Source organism: Pogona vitticeps, chromosome 1 (assembly GCF_051106095.1).
Source record: "Pogona vitticeps strain Pit_001003342236 chromosome 1, PviZW2.1, whole genome shotgun sequence".
In the NCBI taxonomy this organism is placed as follows: domain Eukaryota; kingdom Metazoa; phylum Chordata; class Lepidosauria; order Squamata; family Agamidae; genus Pogona; species Pogona vitticeps.
The window spans coordinates 348,615,470-348,632,419 of NC_135783.1; the positions used below are offsets into that span (position 1 = coordinate 348,615,470).

Sequence of the window (16,950 nt, forward strand, 5' to 3'; positions counted from 1 at the left end):
TACTCCTCTAATTTTTTGTTCCAGAAGTTTATTCTGCTTTGGAGGGCATCTAATTTATGCAGAAACTGCTGCTCCAGACTGTATTCTTCCAGAGTCTCATCCGGACTCTCCAGTTCCTCATCTGATTTTTCACCTTCAACATGTTGGCTGGAAAGGGTTTTGCTGCTTCGCTTTTTGCTGGAAGTCTGTAGTTCTGACAGTTCTCGTTCTAGCTGTTTGGAAAAAAAGATGGGGGGGAATCACCTTTCCGTTCAGCTGAAATATAACCACCCACCCACCCATATTCCATGGAAGCTACAAAAGGTTTTGCTTACATGCTTGATGTTGCAGCTGAAATGTTTGACACGGTCTTCAGGAAGCTTCTGCAGCTTGCACTTCCTCTCTTTCAGTTTCTCCAGCTCCTCGTTAAGCTGCCGGTGGGCGTCCTTGATGCGCATGTTGTAGTACATGACTTTTTTCATCACTGTAGTCTTCCAAAGATTAAAAGCAAACCAAAGGAGACAGGCTAAGCAAGCCAGATTGTTATAAGACAAGCTGAAATCCTGTTGGTTCACCTAGGAAGTCACAACTAGAGTAGGCCTATTAAATCAGTGAGGGTTTGGGGAGTCAGCTCCTCCATAGATTCCACTATTTCCAGTTACAGCTTATTGCACTAAGCAGCAGGATTTCAGCCATAATGCTGTCAAGGTGGACCTCATCATGCCCATAGCTTGGAAATGTTACTTTTGGGAGGATTTATCATCATCATACTGTGCTCTTGTCAATTCTGATTTATGGTGATCCTTTTCAGGGTTTTCCAGATAGAGTCAGAACTGGTTTACCCTTCCCTTCTTTAGGGGGAACCCTGAGATGGTGCAGCTTGCCCAAGGCTACACAGGCTGGCTTTACTCACAGAGGCACGGGGGGGAGGGAATTGAACTCCCAACCTCTGTCTCCAAAGCCAGATACCTAAACCACTGAGCTAGGCATCCAGCTTCCCTTGTAAATTAGGGATACAGAAATTCCCACTCCCAGGCCAGACGGGGCCTGCAACAGTTTCCCATCTGGCCTGCAAAAGTCAAAGATAAAGAGGTTGCTGAATGCCTATAAGCTGCTACATAGAACAGAACCCCAACCAACCTTCAGATTTGCCTCTTGTTGTTTTCAGGTTAAACAGGTATAGGTGTCAATTGTAATTTGGTGCTTTAGAAGAGCAAGGTAGCTTAAAGCCGCGGATTCCAAGGATATCCTATTTGAAAAGCCCTAATTCAGTTCTAACAGCCAGTCATTCTTCTGCACACAGAGGGCTTTCAGTGGGAGTGAGAGCAATTGGTCCCCATTGTGAGCCCCTCCAGCCAACCTTTCCTGGTGCAAAGCTTGCTTGGCATCCCAATACGTTGTGTAGATTAATGGAGGTCATTTTAGTTTTCAAACATTTTAATTATTTATTTATTTATTTATTTTATTTATACCCTGCCTATCTAGTCATTTCGACCACTCTAGGCGGCTTACAACATAAGGATAACAAGTTCTAAAAAAATTTATAACAATTAATTAATTAAATGATTCTATAAGATGGGAAAAATAAAAATAAATCAAATAAAGAGAGAGAGAAAGGAAAGAGGACAGGAATTAACTGGAAGGGAAGGCCTGCCTATACATCCATGTTTTTAGTTGGCTTTAATTTTAAAACCTTTTAAAACTAGGCATCCGATTTTAAAATTTTTAAAAAGCAGGGGTGCAATCAGAGAGTGGCAAAGGCGCCCACCGGATCACACCAGAAAGGGCTGCTTTGAAAGGAGCGATCGACCTTCAAGCAACTTGTCCATCTCTTGGGGAATTGCTCCAGACCAGACCAGAAAAGAAATAGCCCTGCAGCTGGATCAAAAAGGTCCGGTTTGTAAACAGATCAGGGTCAGGCTAGAGGGCATTTCACTGTGCATCATGGGATCACCGGGAAATAGACTGCACAGGACCCACAAGTGGTCCCAATTACAATGTATTTTCTGCTGTGATCACACCCTAAGAGTGCTTGTTTATCCCATTCTCCCAAAATTAGGAACTTGCGTCATATAAGAAGAGGCATTCTCTCAAAAGCCTCTTGGTACATGACACCAAGGATGACCAAGGCATTTTATAATGGAAAAAGAACTGCTTCTATTTTATATTCCATCAATTAAAGTTCTTACGACAAGGTCACAGTAAGACCATACTAGTAGAAATATTGATTTTTATTCTATCCAAATGTTTTTTTAAAAAGTTCTTTGTTTACAAGTATTTAAAGTGCACTGGCACACAGTATGGAATATAACAGTTGACTTCTTAACTAGCAGCAATCTACTGCTGCAATTTATGCTATTTAACTTAACACCTAGATTTAGATTAGGCATCCTTCAGGCTCGAGAGACTACAGTAACGTGCTCTGAATAGAGGACCTTTAACTTTAATTGTCAAGGTTTCCCATCTTTTGGAATCTGACCATCAGCCATTCTCACGACATGCCCAAGCCAACGTAGACATCACTGTTTCAGTAATGTGCACATGCTAAAAATTCCAGCTCATTCTAGGACTACTCTATTTGGAACTTTGTCCTGCCAGGTGATACCAAAAATGCGTCGGAGGCAACGCATCTGGAACGTGTTCAGCTTCCTCTCCTGCCATGCACAAAGGGTCCAGGACTCGCTGCAGTACAGGAGTGTGCTCAGGACACAGGCTCTATAGACCTGGATCTTGGTATATGCCGTCAGCTACTTATTAAGCCAGACTCTCTTTGTGAGAACATGGTGGCTGCTTTGCCAACTTATCACCAGAATTACGTTAACTAATAGGAATCTGGCTGTTATGTGCATCAGCAGAAGAGAAGACTGAGGGGAGACATGATGGCAGTCTTCCAATATCGGAAGGGTTGCCACAGGAAAGAGGGCATCAATTTATTCTCCATTGCGCCCAAGGGGTAGGACAAGAACCAATGGGTGGAAACTTGTCAGAGGGAGATCCAACCTGGAAATGAGGAGGAATTTCCTGACGGGGAGAACCATTAAGCAGGGGAACAGCTTGCCTCCCGATGTTGTGGGTGCGTCATCACTGGAGGTTTTCAAGAAAAGGATGGACAGCCATTTGTCCAGGAGTGTATGAGGTCCAGGATGGTATGCGGTCTCCCGCCTTGCGCAGGAGGGTTGGACTAGAAGACCTCCAAGGTCCCTCCCAACCCTACGACAATTCTATGTTTCTATGGATAGACTGTATATTGGATTATATAGAGAATTCTTCTATAAATAGGCATGTTGACAACAGGTGTGCAAAACCTAAAATTAGGGAGTGTTTCAAATCCATCAGGGTGCTACCATGCTGAAGTTCCTGCTTCAACTGTCTGCGGAGTGGATCTAAAAAGGGTGGAGTAACAGTAGGAGGGGCCCCTCAAGATAACCTTAAGGATCAAACAGTCCTATAAGAGAGAAGGTGGGTCTGCCTGGTAACCGGGTCCCAGGTTGGTCAGGGCTTTATAAAATTGTAACAAATCCTTGAACTTAGCTTCACAGTAAATAGCCAGTGAGTGCATTTCCTTCAGTAGAAGCGTAGGTGATGCTGGCAGATCATCCCACATGGACGCCCAGCTCAACTCTAATTTAAAGTCTGCACTCACCTCTGCCAGGTCTTTGATCTGTTTGGAAGAGACATCGTAAGTGTCAAGCCTTTGAAGCTGGGGGATATGATACAGGACGTGGGTTGCATAATTGCAAAGAAGACAGACTGGGTTGGGGTCGTACTGGGGATCATTCAGACACAGATCTACTAGATGAGGCAGCCTTGCCAAATTGGTGATCTCCTAGGAGTGGAAGAAAAGACAAACGATTTCACCTTTGTAACATCTAAAGACACTCTGGCCAAATGTGCAAACTGGCAAGGCCAACGGCTCTGGGACCAATGGAGCCATTCCTCTCTGATGCATTTTTAGATTTAGACTAGGCATCCTTCAATCTCGAGAGACGATGGGAACGTGCTCTGAACAGAGGACTTGGAACAGCATCTAGTGTGGCTGAGAAGGCCAATTCGAGAGTGACCATCCCTTTCACACTGAAGACAAATCCAATCTGTCCCCTATCCAGCTCCCTGGTTTTGCTGCTTTCAGAACTGCCTCTTTGCCTCGGCCTGCTGGACAAGGGTCTCTTCAAATTGGGAGAGGCTGTGATGCAACACCTGCCTCCAGGCTGAACGCTCAGAGGTCAAGGTTTCCTATCTGTTGAGGTCCATTCCTAAGGCTTTCAGATCCCGCTTGCAGATCTCCCACTTGCAGATCTCCTTGTGGTCTCTCTCTGGGGTGCTTTCCCTGCACAAATTCTCCATACAGGAGATCTGATGCATACCCACTGGTAAATAATTTAGGTACGACTGCATGCCTGCCAATGGGATCAGTGATCTGCAAGGATGGAGGGAATGCTTCATCTTTGTCCTTCGACCAGTGGTTGTTCATCTTCTGGGTCTTGGCCTCTGTGTCCATAAATGGCCAAAATCCTCCCGGTATTCATGTAAAGTCTGTGTGACTTGGGGCAGCTAATTGCAGCTAATTAATTAGATGCCAAGGCACATCTCCGTTGTGTGCTTGGTCACACACTAGACTGTGCAACAAAGGTGTGCCCTGGCATGCTGGTAATTATCCTGGCCATCTCTGCAAACCTTATATGAACTCCAAAAAGTCTCTGGCCAATAAATGGCAAAGGTACATTTGTGGACTACAACTTCCAGAATTCTAGAAATCAGTTTTTGGGGGTGCAATGTCCCAAAAATTAACTTTGCCTCCATCTGATAAATGGCCATACAGGGGATGGCAAGGGCAAGAAGGATTGATTCCTTACCTTGAAGGAGCATATTCTGTTTCCTGATAGGTTTAATTTTTCTATTTTTCCATTGGGATCAAAACTATTTCCTATAACGCAAGAAGAGTAGACTATGTCTAGATGGGTGGCATATAAATGCAATAAATAAATAAATAAATAAATAAATAAAATAAAGAGGGACATAATGTCAACCGTGTGTGTATTCGCATACTTGTTCCTCTGCAATGTCACCAAGTCTATAACACTGTTCCAAGAGGGCAGCTCCTGATCCAACTGAGACATACCTATGAATAAGCATGTGAATCTAATGATTGGTTTATGGATCTTTAATGAAAAAGGCCATAGGTGCTGCTGTTCCCCTTGCCCGCCTCCTCAGCCAATCCAGCCACTCACCAGTCCCGGCTTGCTGGCTTTTTCCCACCTCCTCAGCTGATCTCCCAGTCATGGGCAAGAGCACAGACTTTTCTGCCCCGCCCTTTTCTGTGATTGGCAGATCAGCCAAGAGGGCGGGGCAGAGAAGCCTGAGCTCTTGCTGGGACTGGGAGATCAGTTGAGGAGGTGCAGGATGCTATGACACTGGGTCTGGTAAGTGGCTGTTTCAGCCAGAGGAAACAAGGGAGGGGAGCAGCAGCATCTGTGCTCCCGCCTTTACGAACTGGGACAAACCGGTTCATGCCCATCTCTTCTCTTCTAATCTCCAGTGGTCACCAACCAGCTGTTCTATGCGAAGGAGGCACAAATGTCCCACATGCACTCGATGGAAAGCTGCCAATGTACAGGAAGGTGGGAAAGGAAATGATAGCCCAGCTTCCATAGTCAATGACGGTATGTGACCGATAATATCTACCTCTGGTCCCACAGAGCAACACAGACCTTGATACTACTTCTCTTGAAGCTTATACACCAGGAATATAGCCTCAGATGTGAACAGGCAGGATGTGGGCAGCCACAAGAAGAGGGACCACTTCTTCCCCTATCTCTTTCCTTTAATTACGCATTAGCAACTCTTAACTCACCAGCTGTCCCTCTGTCTCAGACAAGGGGGCAGTATTCCAAGCCCCCCAAATTCCTGCCAAGCCCCCCAAATAAAAAAATTGCAAAAAAGTTTTTTTTAAAGTTAAGGCGACTGTTTCTCATGTTGTTATTTTTAACATAAAACAAGTAAAAGGCATTTCCTAAACAAACTCCACCCATCAGAACCAGAAACAGGTGCCTGAACACTTCTGGTTTTTATTTTCTCGGGACCTTTTCTGGGCCTGGCACAGCTCCATCCATGGATGCGGAGGCAAACATTTGGCTCCCATCTTGCCAAAGTTGCCGAGATGTTTCAGGGGCCATTTTGTTTTAAAATAGAAAATTACACGGCTTTTTAAAACTGGTTATCTAAAACAGGAGAAGATAGAACAAATAAAAGACGTATTAGGAATGAGGAGAATATCTTAGTTTCATCTTATCCAACAGGAGCAATGGACGAAAGATCAGGTAAAAAGAAATGGTGAATGTCGGGAACTCGTGAGATTTAAAGGAATGGTATGACAAAAGGAAAACAGAGATGAAAGTGGGGTAAGGAAGGGGGTAACAAGCAAAATTTATGAAATATTATAGGATGCAGAGGAGCAACAGGATTTTCTTAAACCCTCAAGGGAATACAGTTTGGGACAATAAATAAGTACCGAGGTTTGGAACGAAATATGGGATATAAAAAAATCGAAATACATATCTGTAAGGATCAAGGAAAATCTGTATTATTTATATATTTAAAATAGTTTTACCCCGCCTTTCTCCTTAAAAAGAACCTGGTATAAGTTACCTCAGAGATACTATTTAAATCATGTGGAATTAAACCAAATAGATATTAATTATTCTAAGTTGCATTGGGGAAAGCAAGAAAACCCCTGATACATATTAAAACATTCCGGCCTTTATCCGTTATCTCTTGTCGTATCACCTACCGATTTTACTAATGAGATTCCCTGCAAGGTTGAGTTCCTTCAATTTCTGCAGCGTGTTCAGTCCCTGCAAACATGATAAAAAATCTGGCTTTAGGGGTATGGATATTACAAATCTTTAGTAAATGTGTCATGACTCCCGGGGGTAATGGTCTCATATATATCACATGTACTGTACCAAATTAATGACTCATCTCATGGCCTGGTTTGGCCTTTGGAAATCAAGCTTGATAATATTTTAAAAAACTGAGAAAACCAGGTTAGATATTAGGAGAAAAAATATAAAACTTGTCTCATGCTATCTTCATCTTTCAAAAAAAAAAAAAGAAAAAAAAAAGAGCTAATCTCTATTCCCAGTATTTGAGTAGGGAACAGAGATAATTCCATCACAGTGTTCAGCAAACGGCAGACCATTTCCCCCATATTAGTACATCTATTGCTAAGGTAAAGATGATTTAAGGGATGTGGTGGCGCTGCGGGTTAAACCGCAGAAGCCTCTGTGCTGCAACGTCAGAAGACCAGCCGTTGTAAGATCAAATCCACGCAACGGAGTGAGCTCCCCTCGCTCAGACCAGCTCCTGCCAACCTAGCCGTTTGAAAGCATGTAAAAATGTGAGTATATAAATAGGTACCACCTTGGTGGGAAGGTCACGGCGTTCCGTGTCTAGTTGCGCTGGCCACGTGACCACGGAAACTGTCTTCGGACAAAATGCTAGCTCTATGGCTTGGAAACGGGGATGAGCACAGCCCCCCTAGAGTCGGACACGACTGGACTAAATGTCAAGGGGAACCTTTACCTTTTAAAGATGATTTATCGCCACAGTTTAGGAAACCAGGATTACATCTTGATTACATCTTGATTCAGAAGCGCCAAAAATACCTACTGGAAAGTGTTTGTGACATCACTGCAGTAAGAAGTATGTGATGTCCCTACATTATCAACACCTTTTTCAGATGTTAAAATATTTTTATTTATTCAGCTCTTGGATGTACATGCATATCCTGCCTTCTTTTGGGGGAAAATGAGGCTTTCAAGGCACAAGACAGTAATGCTGAATAAAAAGCACAATAAATTTCAAGACATAATTAAATAGGTAAAGAGAATTAAAGGCACAACTTAAAACTATTAAAAACACATTTAAAAAAATTGTAAAAGAATGTGACACTTTTATTAGAACATTTTTAAAAATCAAACAATTAATACAAGCTGTTGTGGAACAAAAATCTCACTTCTCCGGGCATACAACGGTAACTTGTGAGTCATGTGTAGAAAAAATATAAACGTCCCAAAAATATGTGGCAAAGTTTGACAGGCAAAATCTTCTCAAGTTGTGTTTAAAGCCGATGCAGGCGGGATGCGAGGATGTGGTGTAATCCTTCAGCTCCACGCCATGTGTTTGGAAATCTCCACAGTATTCAATTAAAAAAAATCACAAAGGAAAATCAATTACAAAATTGGTAAAAACCCTCTCAGTCAATATGACCTTCTCTTTCAACCCCCCCCCTTCAACAAAAACAGAATAACTATAGACCAATCTTTACCCCATAGTCTATCTTACCTCTATTTCTTTAATCTGGTTCCCATTAAGCCAAACCACTTCAAGCTTTGTTAGCTTTTCCAGATTTTCAATAGCCAAAATCATATTACAATAGAGGTAAAGCTTCTGGAGAAGGACACATTTTTGCAAACCGTTGATTCTCTGAAAAGAAAAGAAAAAAGTGCATTGTTTTCAATCAGCCAAAAAAAGGAAGGGGACTGTCAGGCAGAATCACATTTTGACAGGAAAATTCCTACCCACCTCATATCCAGGAATTATTCAACCTAACTAGAATGAAGGCGGGAAAACGGCTTCTTTCCAAAAGCATAACAAGACGATGCTTTTCAGGCAATGCCAGAAAATGTGTGGCAAAAGGGCAGAGACGTATTTATTCACGGAATGCTTTTCAGAAATCAACTGATTTACAGCTTTCTCATCTCCCTCTACAAGCTGGACTGGGTGTTAAGATGATCCCATCACTCTCAGAGGGATACTTGGTGGGGGACACTGGAGAGGGCCTCCTCTTTGGCTGCTCCTTTAGACTTTGGAACTCCTTCCCACAGGCCAGCCTGGCTCCATCATTGCTGTCCTTCCGCAAGCAGACAAATCCCTTTCTCTTCAGGCAGGCTTTCCCTTGTGATTAGCTATCTGAGAGGGTTTTTTTTTAATGGAGTGTTGTCCCTTGCTGCTTTGAGTGTTTCCTGGGGGTTGATTTTATCTTAACATTTTTAGTGTGATATTTGTTTGATTCCTTTTAATATTTGCATACATACTATTTTTAGCTTTTAAACATTGCCTTTCATTATGTAAAACACTTATAAAGGAGAAAGGAGGAGGAAAAATAAACCTTTCCCCAGCCCTGTTTAAAGATGTTGAAAATTACAATAGGAACCTGTATCAGTTCCAAACCCTCCTCCCCAGCAGATGCTGAAAAACATGGAATAGTATTTTACTGGTGAACACTATACAAAGTATGATCTCTGCTTCCCTCTAGTGGCCAGCTTTGGCAACTTCATCGTTAGAGAGAGAGAGAGAGAGAGAGAGAGAGAGAGAGAGAAGGTTCTTTGAATATTTTTAATATTTTCTGACCACGGATAAGTGAATCAGCAGATACTGTACTGATCACACGGAAGAGGGGGCCCTACTGCACTTAGGAGTTTTCTAAAAACATTTGAGGCCAACAATTATCCATCCCTGTTTCACAGCCATCATTTAATTATGCTTACCACTTGTTCTTTAGCAAGTTATTTATCTTCCCTGTTGAATAGAACTCGGATCTCAAATGGTGACTCACAAAACCTATACCCGTACTACCACAGGACCCTGAAATATGTAGCCTCTTAGAGGCTGGGTGAATTATTAGCCAGACTCCTACTGGGGTTTCATTAAAGGTGTGCATAACTTCCTGGAGCATATCTTGGTGTGCAACTGGATGCATGGCCAGACACATGACCTATAGGACCACCAATGAGCTGCAATGAGCTGCATAAATGTATGCACACTGGAGGGGGAACCCTGATAGGATGCTGTGTGCAATGAAGCAGGCCTGTGAGCACAAAGGTTCATTGTGGCGAGAAGCCGTTCCTTAGTATTTGGCTTTCCTGCACTCTTCACCATGGCCAGGTGCTCTCTCTGGACTTCAGTCTGAAACTATGGATTTGGAAAAGCAGCCAGTAGATGATTCAGGACTCCTAATACAGGCCAGTGGTTCTGTAAAAGCACACATTCAACAGATCCAATTTAAAGAGGCTGGCCAGGCTTCGAAGCGGGGTAGGGTGTCATGCCATCCAGATGTCGTTACATGCCGCCAACGTGCCTCCAAATTATGGCAACCCCATGAACGAGGGCTCTCCAAGATGCCCTGTCCTCAGCCACCTGCTCAGCTCTTCGAGATTCAAGCCCGTGGGCTCTTTTAAGGAGTCAATACCTCTCAAGATTTGGTCTTCCTCTTTTCCTGCTGCCTTCAACTTTTCCCCGCATGACGGTCTCTTTCCAGAGAAACCGGCCTGCCAAGGGCCTTGTGTTTCCCCCACTCTTGGTTCAAAGACACATTTTCTTTAACCACAGCAAGGGAAGGAAAGCCCAAAATGTAATGCATTCACTTACGGTCAAATTGCATTCTGCTACCCACAGCTCTTTCAATAACGGACAGTTCTCCAGATCGGAGATTTCCTGGATGCTCTGTCTCACGAGGGTCAGTCTTGTTAAGCTGGGGAAATGGGTCAGCCCTACTATTCTGGGGTAACCTGAGAAAAACATCTCCAAGCTTTTCACCGAAGATCCTTCTTGCTCAATTCTGTCGTAAGAGAGCCCATTACAGGTGCACTGAAAGGAAAACCACACACAAGCAACCGTTAGTACATACTCCCTTCTTAGACTCAATCAGGAGCTATTTAATTTTATCAACTGACTTTTTTATTAAAAAAAACGTTTACAGTTTAGGTCCACATGGTCGGCACAGTAGGATCCCCACTTCTGAAGGAGATCGGTCCCAAGCCCCCCTCCTCTGCAGATGCTGAAAAATGTGGATTATAACAAACACTATTTTGACAGCGATTGCTAACCATAGCATGGTCTCTGTCTCCCTCTCGTGGCCAGTTCTGGTAACTACATCTTAAAAATATATATTTCTAGGATTTTCTTTTAATATTTTCAAACTATGGATAAGTGAATCAGAAGATACTGATCACACATAAACAGGGTGGTGGTACTACTATACATCCAAATAAGGATTCCATTGGATTGCAAATTTGGCATACGTAAAACATTTATACAATATTTAATCCATGTCATGCTGCCAGTTTAGCAGTAGCCATGAGTCCAGATGGAAGCTAAAAGTCAAAGCCTGCAGTTACAGACCTACTGTTTGAAGATTTGCTTATTTTATCCAGGTGATAACATGCTGGCCAGGCAGAGAAAGAGTCTGTGCCACTCAGCATAAAACAGTTTCCCTTCCTGGGGTTGATGAGCGGCCACTATCTTCCATCTCACCATGTCAGATTCAATGAAGGGAGGTTAGGATTTAAAATCTCTAGGTCACAGTAACCCCTCTGCTGAAGGAAGGGGGAAGATCTGTCATCTGTGTGGCATCACACACTCATTAGGGACCATGCCCAACTTGAGTCAGGGGGGAGGTCACCAATATATGTGTTTCACCGGTATTTTGCTATGCTTCATCATGCTCCTCTCCCTTATTGGATGCTCCCCTTGGATGAGTGTGTGTAGAGCAATGCCTTCAGCAGGTTATGTTCCGTTAGGTGCTTAGACCCCTAGCAAAGTCACCAAGGTGGAATGGGATACACCAAAGATGTATCCAGCTACACCAGCAGATGAGAATGGGTAGTTCCCACAGTGATAAGGGGGGAGAAGCTTCTGGAGGCAACAGCAGTGACACTCAGGCTGATTTTTGTTAGTTCTGCACAGAAGATAGCAATAGTAAACCACTACTGAACTTTCTTTTCCATGAAAATCCTATGATGAGACAGTCCAGATCATAGAACCATATAATAGTGAAATTGGAAGGGGCCTACAAGGCCATCAAATCCAACCCCTTGCTCAAGGCAGGAATCCAAATCAAAGGAGATCTGCCAGGTGGTTGTCTAAGTTTCTCTTGAATGCTTCCAGTGTTGGAGTGCTCGCCACCTCTCAAGGTCATTGATTCCATTGTCGTACTGCTCTAACAGTTAGGAAGCTTTTCCTGATATTCAGCCGGAATCTGACTTCCTGTAACTTGAGCCCATGCTTGCATGTCCTGCACTCTGGAATGATCAAGGACAGATCCTGCCCCTCCTCTGTAGGACAGCCTTTCAAGTCTTTGAAAAGTATTATCGTATCACCCCTCAGCCTTCTTTTCTTAAGGCTAAACATGCCCAGTTCTTTCCTTCTTTCCTCCTAGGGCTCAGTTTCCAGCCCCCTGATCCACCCTTCTTGCCCTCCTCTGAACTTGTGTCAATTTGTCAGGAAGAGATAGTTGTGTAGGCAAAGGCGTCAGGCAAAGGTGCATTTTATGTCCTTATCTGTTCAAATTGTATGTGGAACATGTCATACGGAAAGCTGAACTAGATTCAGATGAAAGATGAGTGACAAAACCGGCGGAAGAAAACCAATAATTTAAGATATGCAGATAAAAGAACTACACACCTCTCATGTTGAAGAGACTGAAACAGTTAAATATTTTGTATATCTTGGTTTAAATGGAGAATGCAGTCAAGAGATCAGAAGGAAATTAAGGCTCAGAAAAGCAGCAGTAAAGGAACTAGAGATCAACAAATGTAAAGATGTGTCACTGGAGACCAAGATCAAAATAAACCATACTCTGGTATCTCTGATCATCCTATATGGGTGTTAAAGCTGGACAGTTAAGAAAGTGGAGATGAAGAACATTGATTCATTCGAAATATGGTGCTGGAGGAGAGCTTTGCATTGTACCACAGATTGGCAGAAAAATGACCAGCTGGGGCTTAAGTCAAAGCAAGCCTGAACTATCTCTAGATGCAAAAATTCTGAAGCTTTTTTTTTTTTGAGAGCCCTCATTCATAGGGTTGCTGTACGACAGAGGTGGGTTGACAACAGGTAACAACATCATCCCCTTTACGGATTGCTGCCTTGTCGTGGTGAAGGGGCTTGAGTCATTCAGAGAAGCTATGGGCTATGCCGTGCAGGGACACCCAAGATGGACAGGTCATCGTGGAGAGTTCTGACTAAACGCGATCCGCCTAGAGCAGGAACTGGCTAGCCATTCCTGTATCTTTGCCAAGAAAAAACCTCCATGGACAAAAGGCTAAAAGATGAATTGGGTGGACAGTGTCATCAAAGTGACCAACATAAATTTGACAAAACTCCGGGAGGCTGTGGAGGACAGGAGGGCCTGGCGTGCTCTGGTCCATGGGGTCACCAAGAGTCAGACACGACTGAACGACTAAACAACATCAACAACCAACATCATGCTGCATCTCTGTCAGCCACTGATACAGTAAAAAAATCTTCTGCACCAGCCGTGGTTTTCTGTCTTTATCAGGATTGAAGGAATCCAAACTCACTGGGGTTCTGGTCCGATTAGCAGTAGGATCAAAGTTTACAACTGCACAACCGAGTGCCTCTCACACAATGTTAATTCATGAACATCTCTTTACTCTTTCAGAGGATCTAGAATTTTAAAATGTGGCCTGCAGTGCCCCCTGCTGGCCATGCCATGTCGCTACTTATTTAGCCAAAGATCCCTTACGGACAGGAGGCCTTATAAAAGCATCCTGGGTCATCAAAAGAGGGTTGATCACTTTATGGAAATTAGGTCAGCCAATAATTAATCAGACATCCCACACCTCTGAATCCAGAGGTCGGGGAAGTGGTTCCTGTTCTTGCATTCATACCTTAGACAGTATGTCAGTTTCAAAAAAAAAAAGGTTTGGGGTTTTGTAGCTTTTTGTTGAAAGCAGAACCCTGGGAAAGCTGGTCGTTTAATGTGAACCCACAAGGCTATGGATGGGTGCATGTGGCTGGCAGAGCGGAACACACCGTAACTAACAACAGGTTGAGCCAGGAGACCACAATCATATTCTCTCTCTCTCTCTCTCTCTCTCTCTCTCTCTCTCTCTCTCACACACACACACACACACACACACACACACACACACACACAGAGAGAGAGAGAGAGAGAGAGAGAGAGAGAGAGAGAGAGAGAGTCATATTTACACCAGCCTACTTCAAAGCAAAGGAGCTGGCTGACAGGCATTCACACTTATAGATGTTTTGTCTCTGGAAAGGAGAAAAGCAGAAGACAGATGGTTGGGAGTAGCCTGAGCATCACCGGGGAGCATCCTCTTTCCCCCCAGTGATCCAGCTCCCACTGCCCTGCTGTAAATAATTTCTTTAACCCTTGGCATAGTCTCCTCCAGAGACACATTCTGTTCGAGAATTCACTCCTGTATCTATAAGCATTTTATATAACATGATCATCTCCCCCAGTTTCAGCCATCGATGTGTGCAATGTTTATCTTTTAAGAGAAAAAAGGAACCAACAGGGACAAAATGGCTGTGTTTTGGCCTTGAGGGTAAATTCTTGTTCTAGCCAATGCGATGTATTCGATATCCCATGCCTTTTGGGGGGTAAATCTTGATAGCAGAAACTTAGCGCTCTTCATCATCAGTAGATTGGTCTCATTTTGGGCGGGAGGGTACTGAACTCTCTCAATGATTTCAGGAGGTGCAGGTCGTATAAATTTAATTCTCAGTGCACTGGAATTCTTGTGGAATCAGAAAATGCTTAACGTTTGTGCAACATTTGTTTGCTTTTATCCACCCACATGACAGTTAAAAGGATTAGAAGAGGAGTTTAAAGCTTACTAGGAGAGAACAACTTATGTAAACAAAAGGTACCACTTCTACATTCAGAGACAGAGTAGCTTTGTTTACAAACACTGGGGAATTATATGAATAAATTACTATCATCATCACAACCCTCACAGAAGCAACTGACTGACCCCCTAAACATTAAGCTCAAGGTCCCATAGCCTCAACTGAACACAGCAGTTCCATTTTTAAGTCATGGGGAAATGATACTTCTACATCCCTCCTTTAATGAAGCAAAGACCCCAACAGACACTCAACCGTCCTGCAAGCCAAAGACATTTGTGTCACTCCAGATGGTATGGACTAAAGCTCCCATCAGCCCCTTGCTGAGAAAGCCAAAGGAGGGAGATAACGAGAGTTGTATTGCAGTGACACCTGGAGAACCACAAACCTTTCAGCCCAGCTTTAGACCTTGTCCTGGCTGGAGCATTGTCAGGCGTTAGGACTTCCCTCTAAGAATCACAGGAACTGTAGTACTGCTTTGGTTTTGTAGAATGTCGAGATTTCTGCTGGTGATACGCAGCACTTTCATATGTATATATTTCTGCAACACAAGAATAACTCTGCCAGATAAGACCAAGGATCCTGTCTAGTCTAGCATTGTGCTTCCTGTGGGGAGCAGCTAAATGCTCCAGAAAACTCACAAGCTGGTCAGGATGGTATTAGCTTACTGTAGTTGCCCAGAAATTAGGATTTAGAGACCTATGAGGTCCAAAAAGCCGTCATGATTGACAGAACCTGAAAGGCCTGTTCTACATTTAATCCAACTGGCTAGATACCTTCTTTCTACATTGCTAAAGAACGTTCATAGAGGGATGAATATACACGTTTTCAAATACGTGGGTTACTGAAGATGATTTCACAGGTGTCAGAAAACTTACCAGCTCTTTAATGATTTCATCAGAAGCAACCTGGTTTTGATTATCCGTTTGGATCATTTTCTGAACATTTCAACTTCATGGGCATAATCTAGGACCTAGACAGGAGAATGGAAGCATAATTATCTATTAGGAAACCTCATTAACAAAAACAACAAAACACCCCATTCTCAGGATAAACCAGGAATATGATTTGTTACCTTGTACTGTAACATCTTGATGAAATTAGAAGATAATAGAACCAAGGAAGGACAGTTTTATACATTATTTCAGCACAAAGAGATGAAGGAGCAGATACAGGAGGAAGAGCCAGAATTGGTAAAAAGAATCCACAGCTAGGAGGGGCCGGTGTGGCAGGAGGCCTGAGTTCGAATCCCCCCCCCCAAAGTGGAACTGGTTAAACCACTCCTTAAATGTATAACTTACCATACCTTGAAAGCCCTATTACGGTCACAGTAATTTGGTTCCAACTTGACAGGATATACTATAATAATAACTGTGTGAGAAATCGCCAGAAGAATGTTCAAGGCCAGAGACTGGAAGCATGATTGATTGATTGATTGATTGATTGATTGATTGATTGATTACTCCACACAATCCATAAGCTAACCAGTCATGTTGACAGGAGGGAGGGACTCTAGGAACTGTAATAAAATGTAACTTTCCCAAGCTTGTTGGGGTTATTTTAGGACAGCAGTCCAAAAAAATTAACTTTTCCAGACTAAAAGAAGCCAGAGAAGTAGGAAGGTGGATGCTACGTGTTTCAGAAAAAGGAAAAGATACAGGTTCCCCCGCTCCTTCCAGACAGGTGAGGTATGGAGGGCGATGGATGCCGCCTCTAGCAAAGAAGAAGGTAAAAGACCGTTGCTAGGCAACGGCAGCAAAGTAACCCCTCCTTCCCGCGAGCCACTCACCTACCTGGAGCCCAAAGAGCGAGCCAAGCTGTGTACAGCGGCAGCTTCTATGGTCGCCAAGGAAACCCCCTGTCCCCGCCCACCGCCAGGCATCAGCCAATCAGCACAGACGAAAAAGAAAGAAAGGACGGACACGCGGGATTGGTTGATACAGGAGGGCGAATAATTGTACCTGACGCGAGCGCCGGGCGGGGCTTTCTTACAATACCCTTTGCGGCTTTCGTCCAATCAGCGCGGCCCGAGCGGGATGACGCGGACTCCGTCACAATGGCTTGCTTGTTGTTGTTATTGTGATTCAGAACGTCTGGTTGCAGCCACGTGGGAGCACGTGGGAGGCGTGCGGAGTTTAAGACTATTTTTGTCAGAGGCACGGCTGCTGACAACTTCCACAATCTCCCAGCGGGAAGGAAAAAAAAAAGCCTTGATACGTTTGAACTCGGAGGCTTAAATTCCTATTTATGCTCCCTTGATCTGAGAGCAGATCCCCTTGAATTTAGCAAGATTTAATT

General features: G+C 43.5%; 1 protein-coding gene across 1 annotated transcript in view; it reads right to left on the bottom strand.

Moving 5' to 3' along the window:
- Nucleotides 1-16,580, bottom strand: part of LRRC9 (leucine rich repeat containing 9) — a 74,595-nt gene extending 58,015 nt beyond the window's left edge. The window contains exons 1-9 of the mRNA XM_072986817.2: nt 16,446-16,580; nt 15,531-15,625; nt 10,408-10,626; nt 8,323-8,463; nt 6,767-6,830; nt 4,833-4,903; nt 3,623-3,805; nt 315-470; nt 4-212 (exon numbers count right to left, since the gene is read on the bottom strand). Of these exons, the coding sequence (XP_072842918.2) occupies nt 4-212; nt 315-470; nt 3,623-3,805; nt 4,833-4,903; nt 6,767-6,830; nt 8,323-8,463; nt 10,408-10,626; nt 15,531-15,587 (1,100 nt within the window). The 5' untranslated portion in view covers nt 15,588-15,625; nt 16,446-16,580. The remainder of the gene's footprint in view (nt 1-3; nt 213-314; nt 471-3,622; nt 3,806-4,832; nt 4,904-6,766; nt 6,831-8,322; nt 8,464-10,407; nt 10,627-15,530; nt 15,626-16,445) is intronic.
- Between the last annotated feature and the right edge of the window lie 370 nt (nt 16,581-16,950).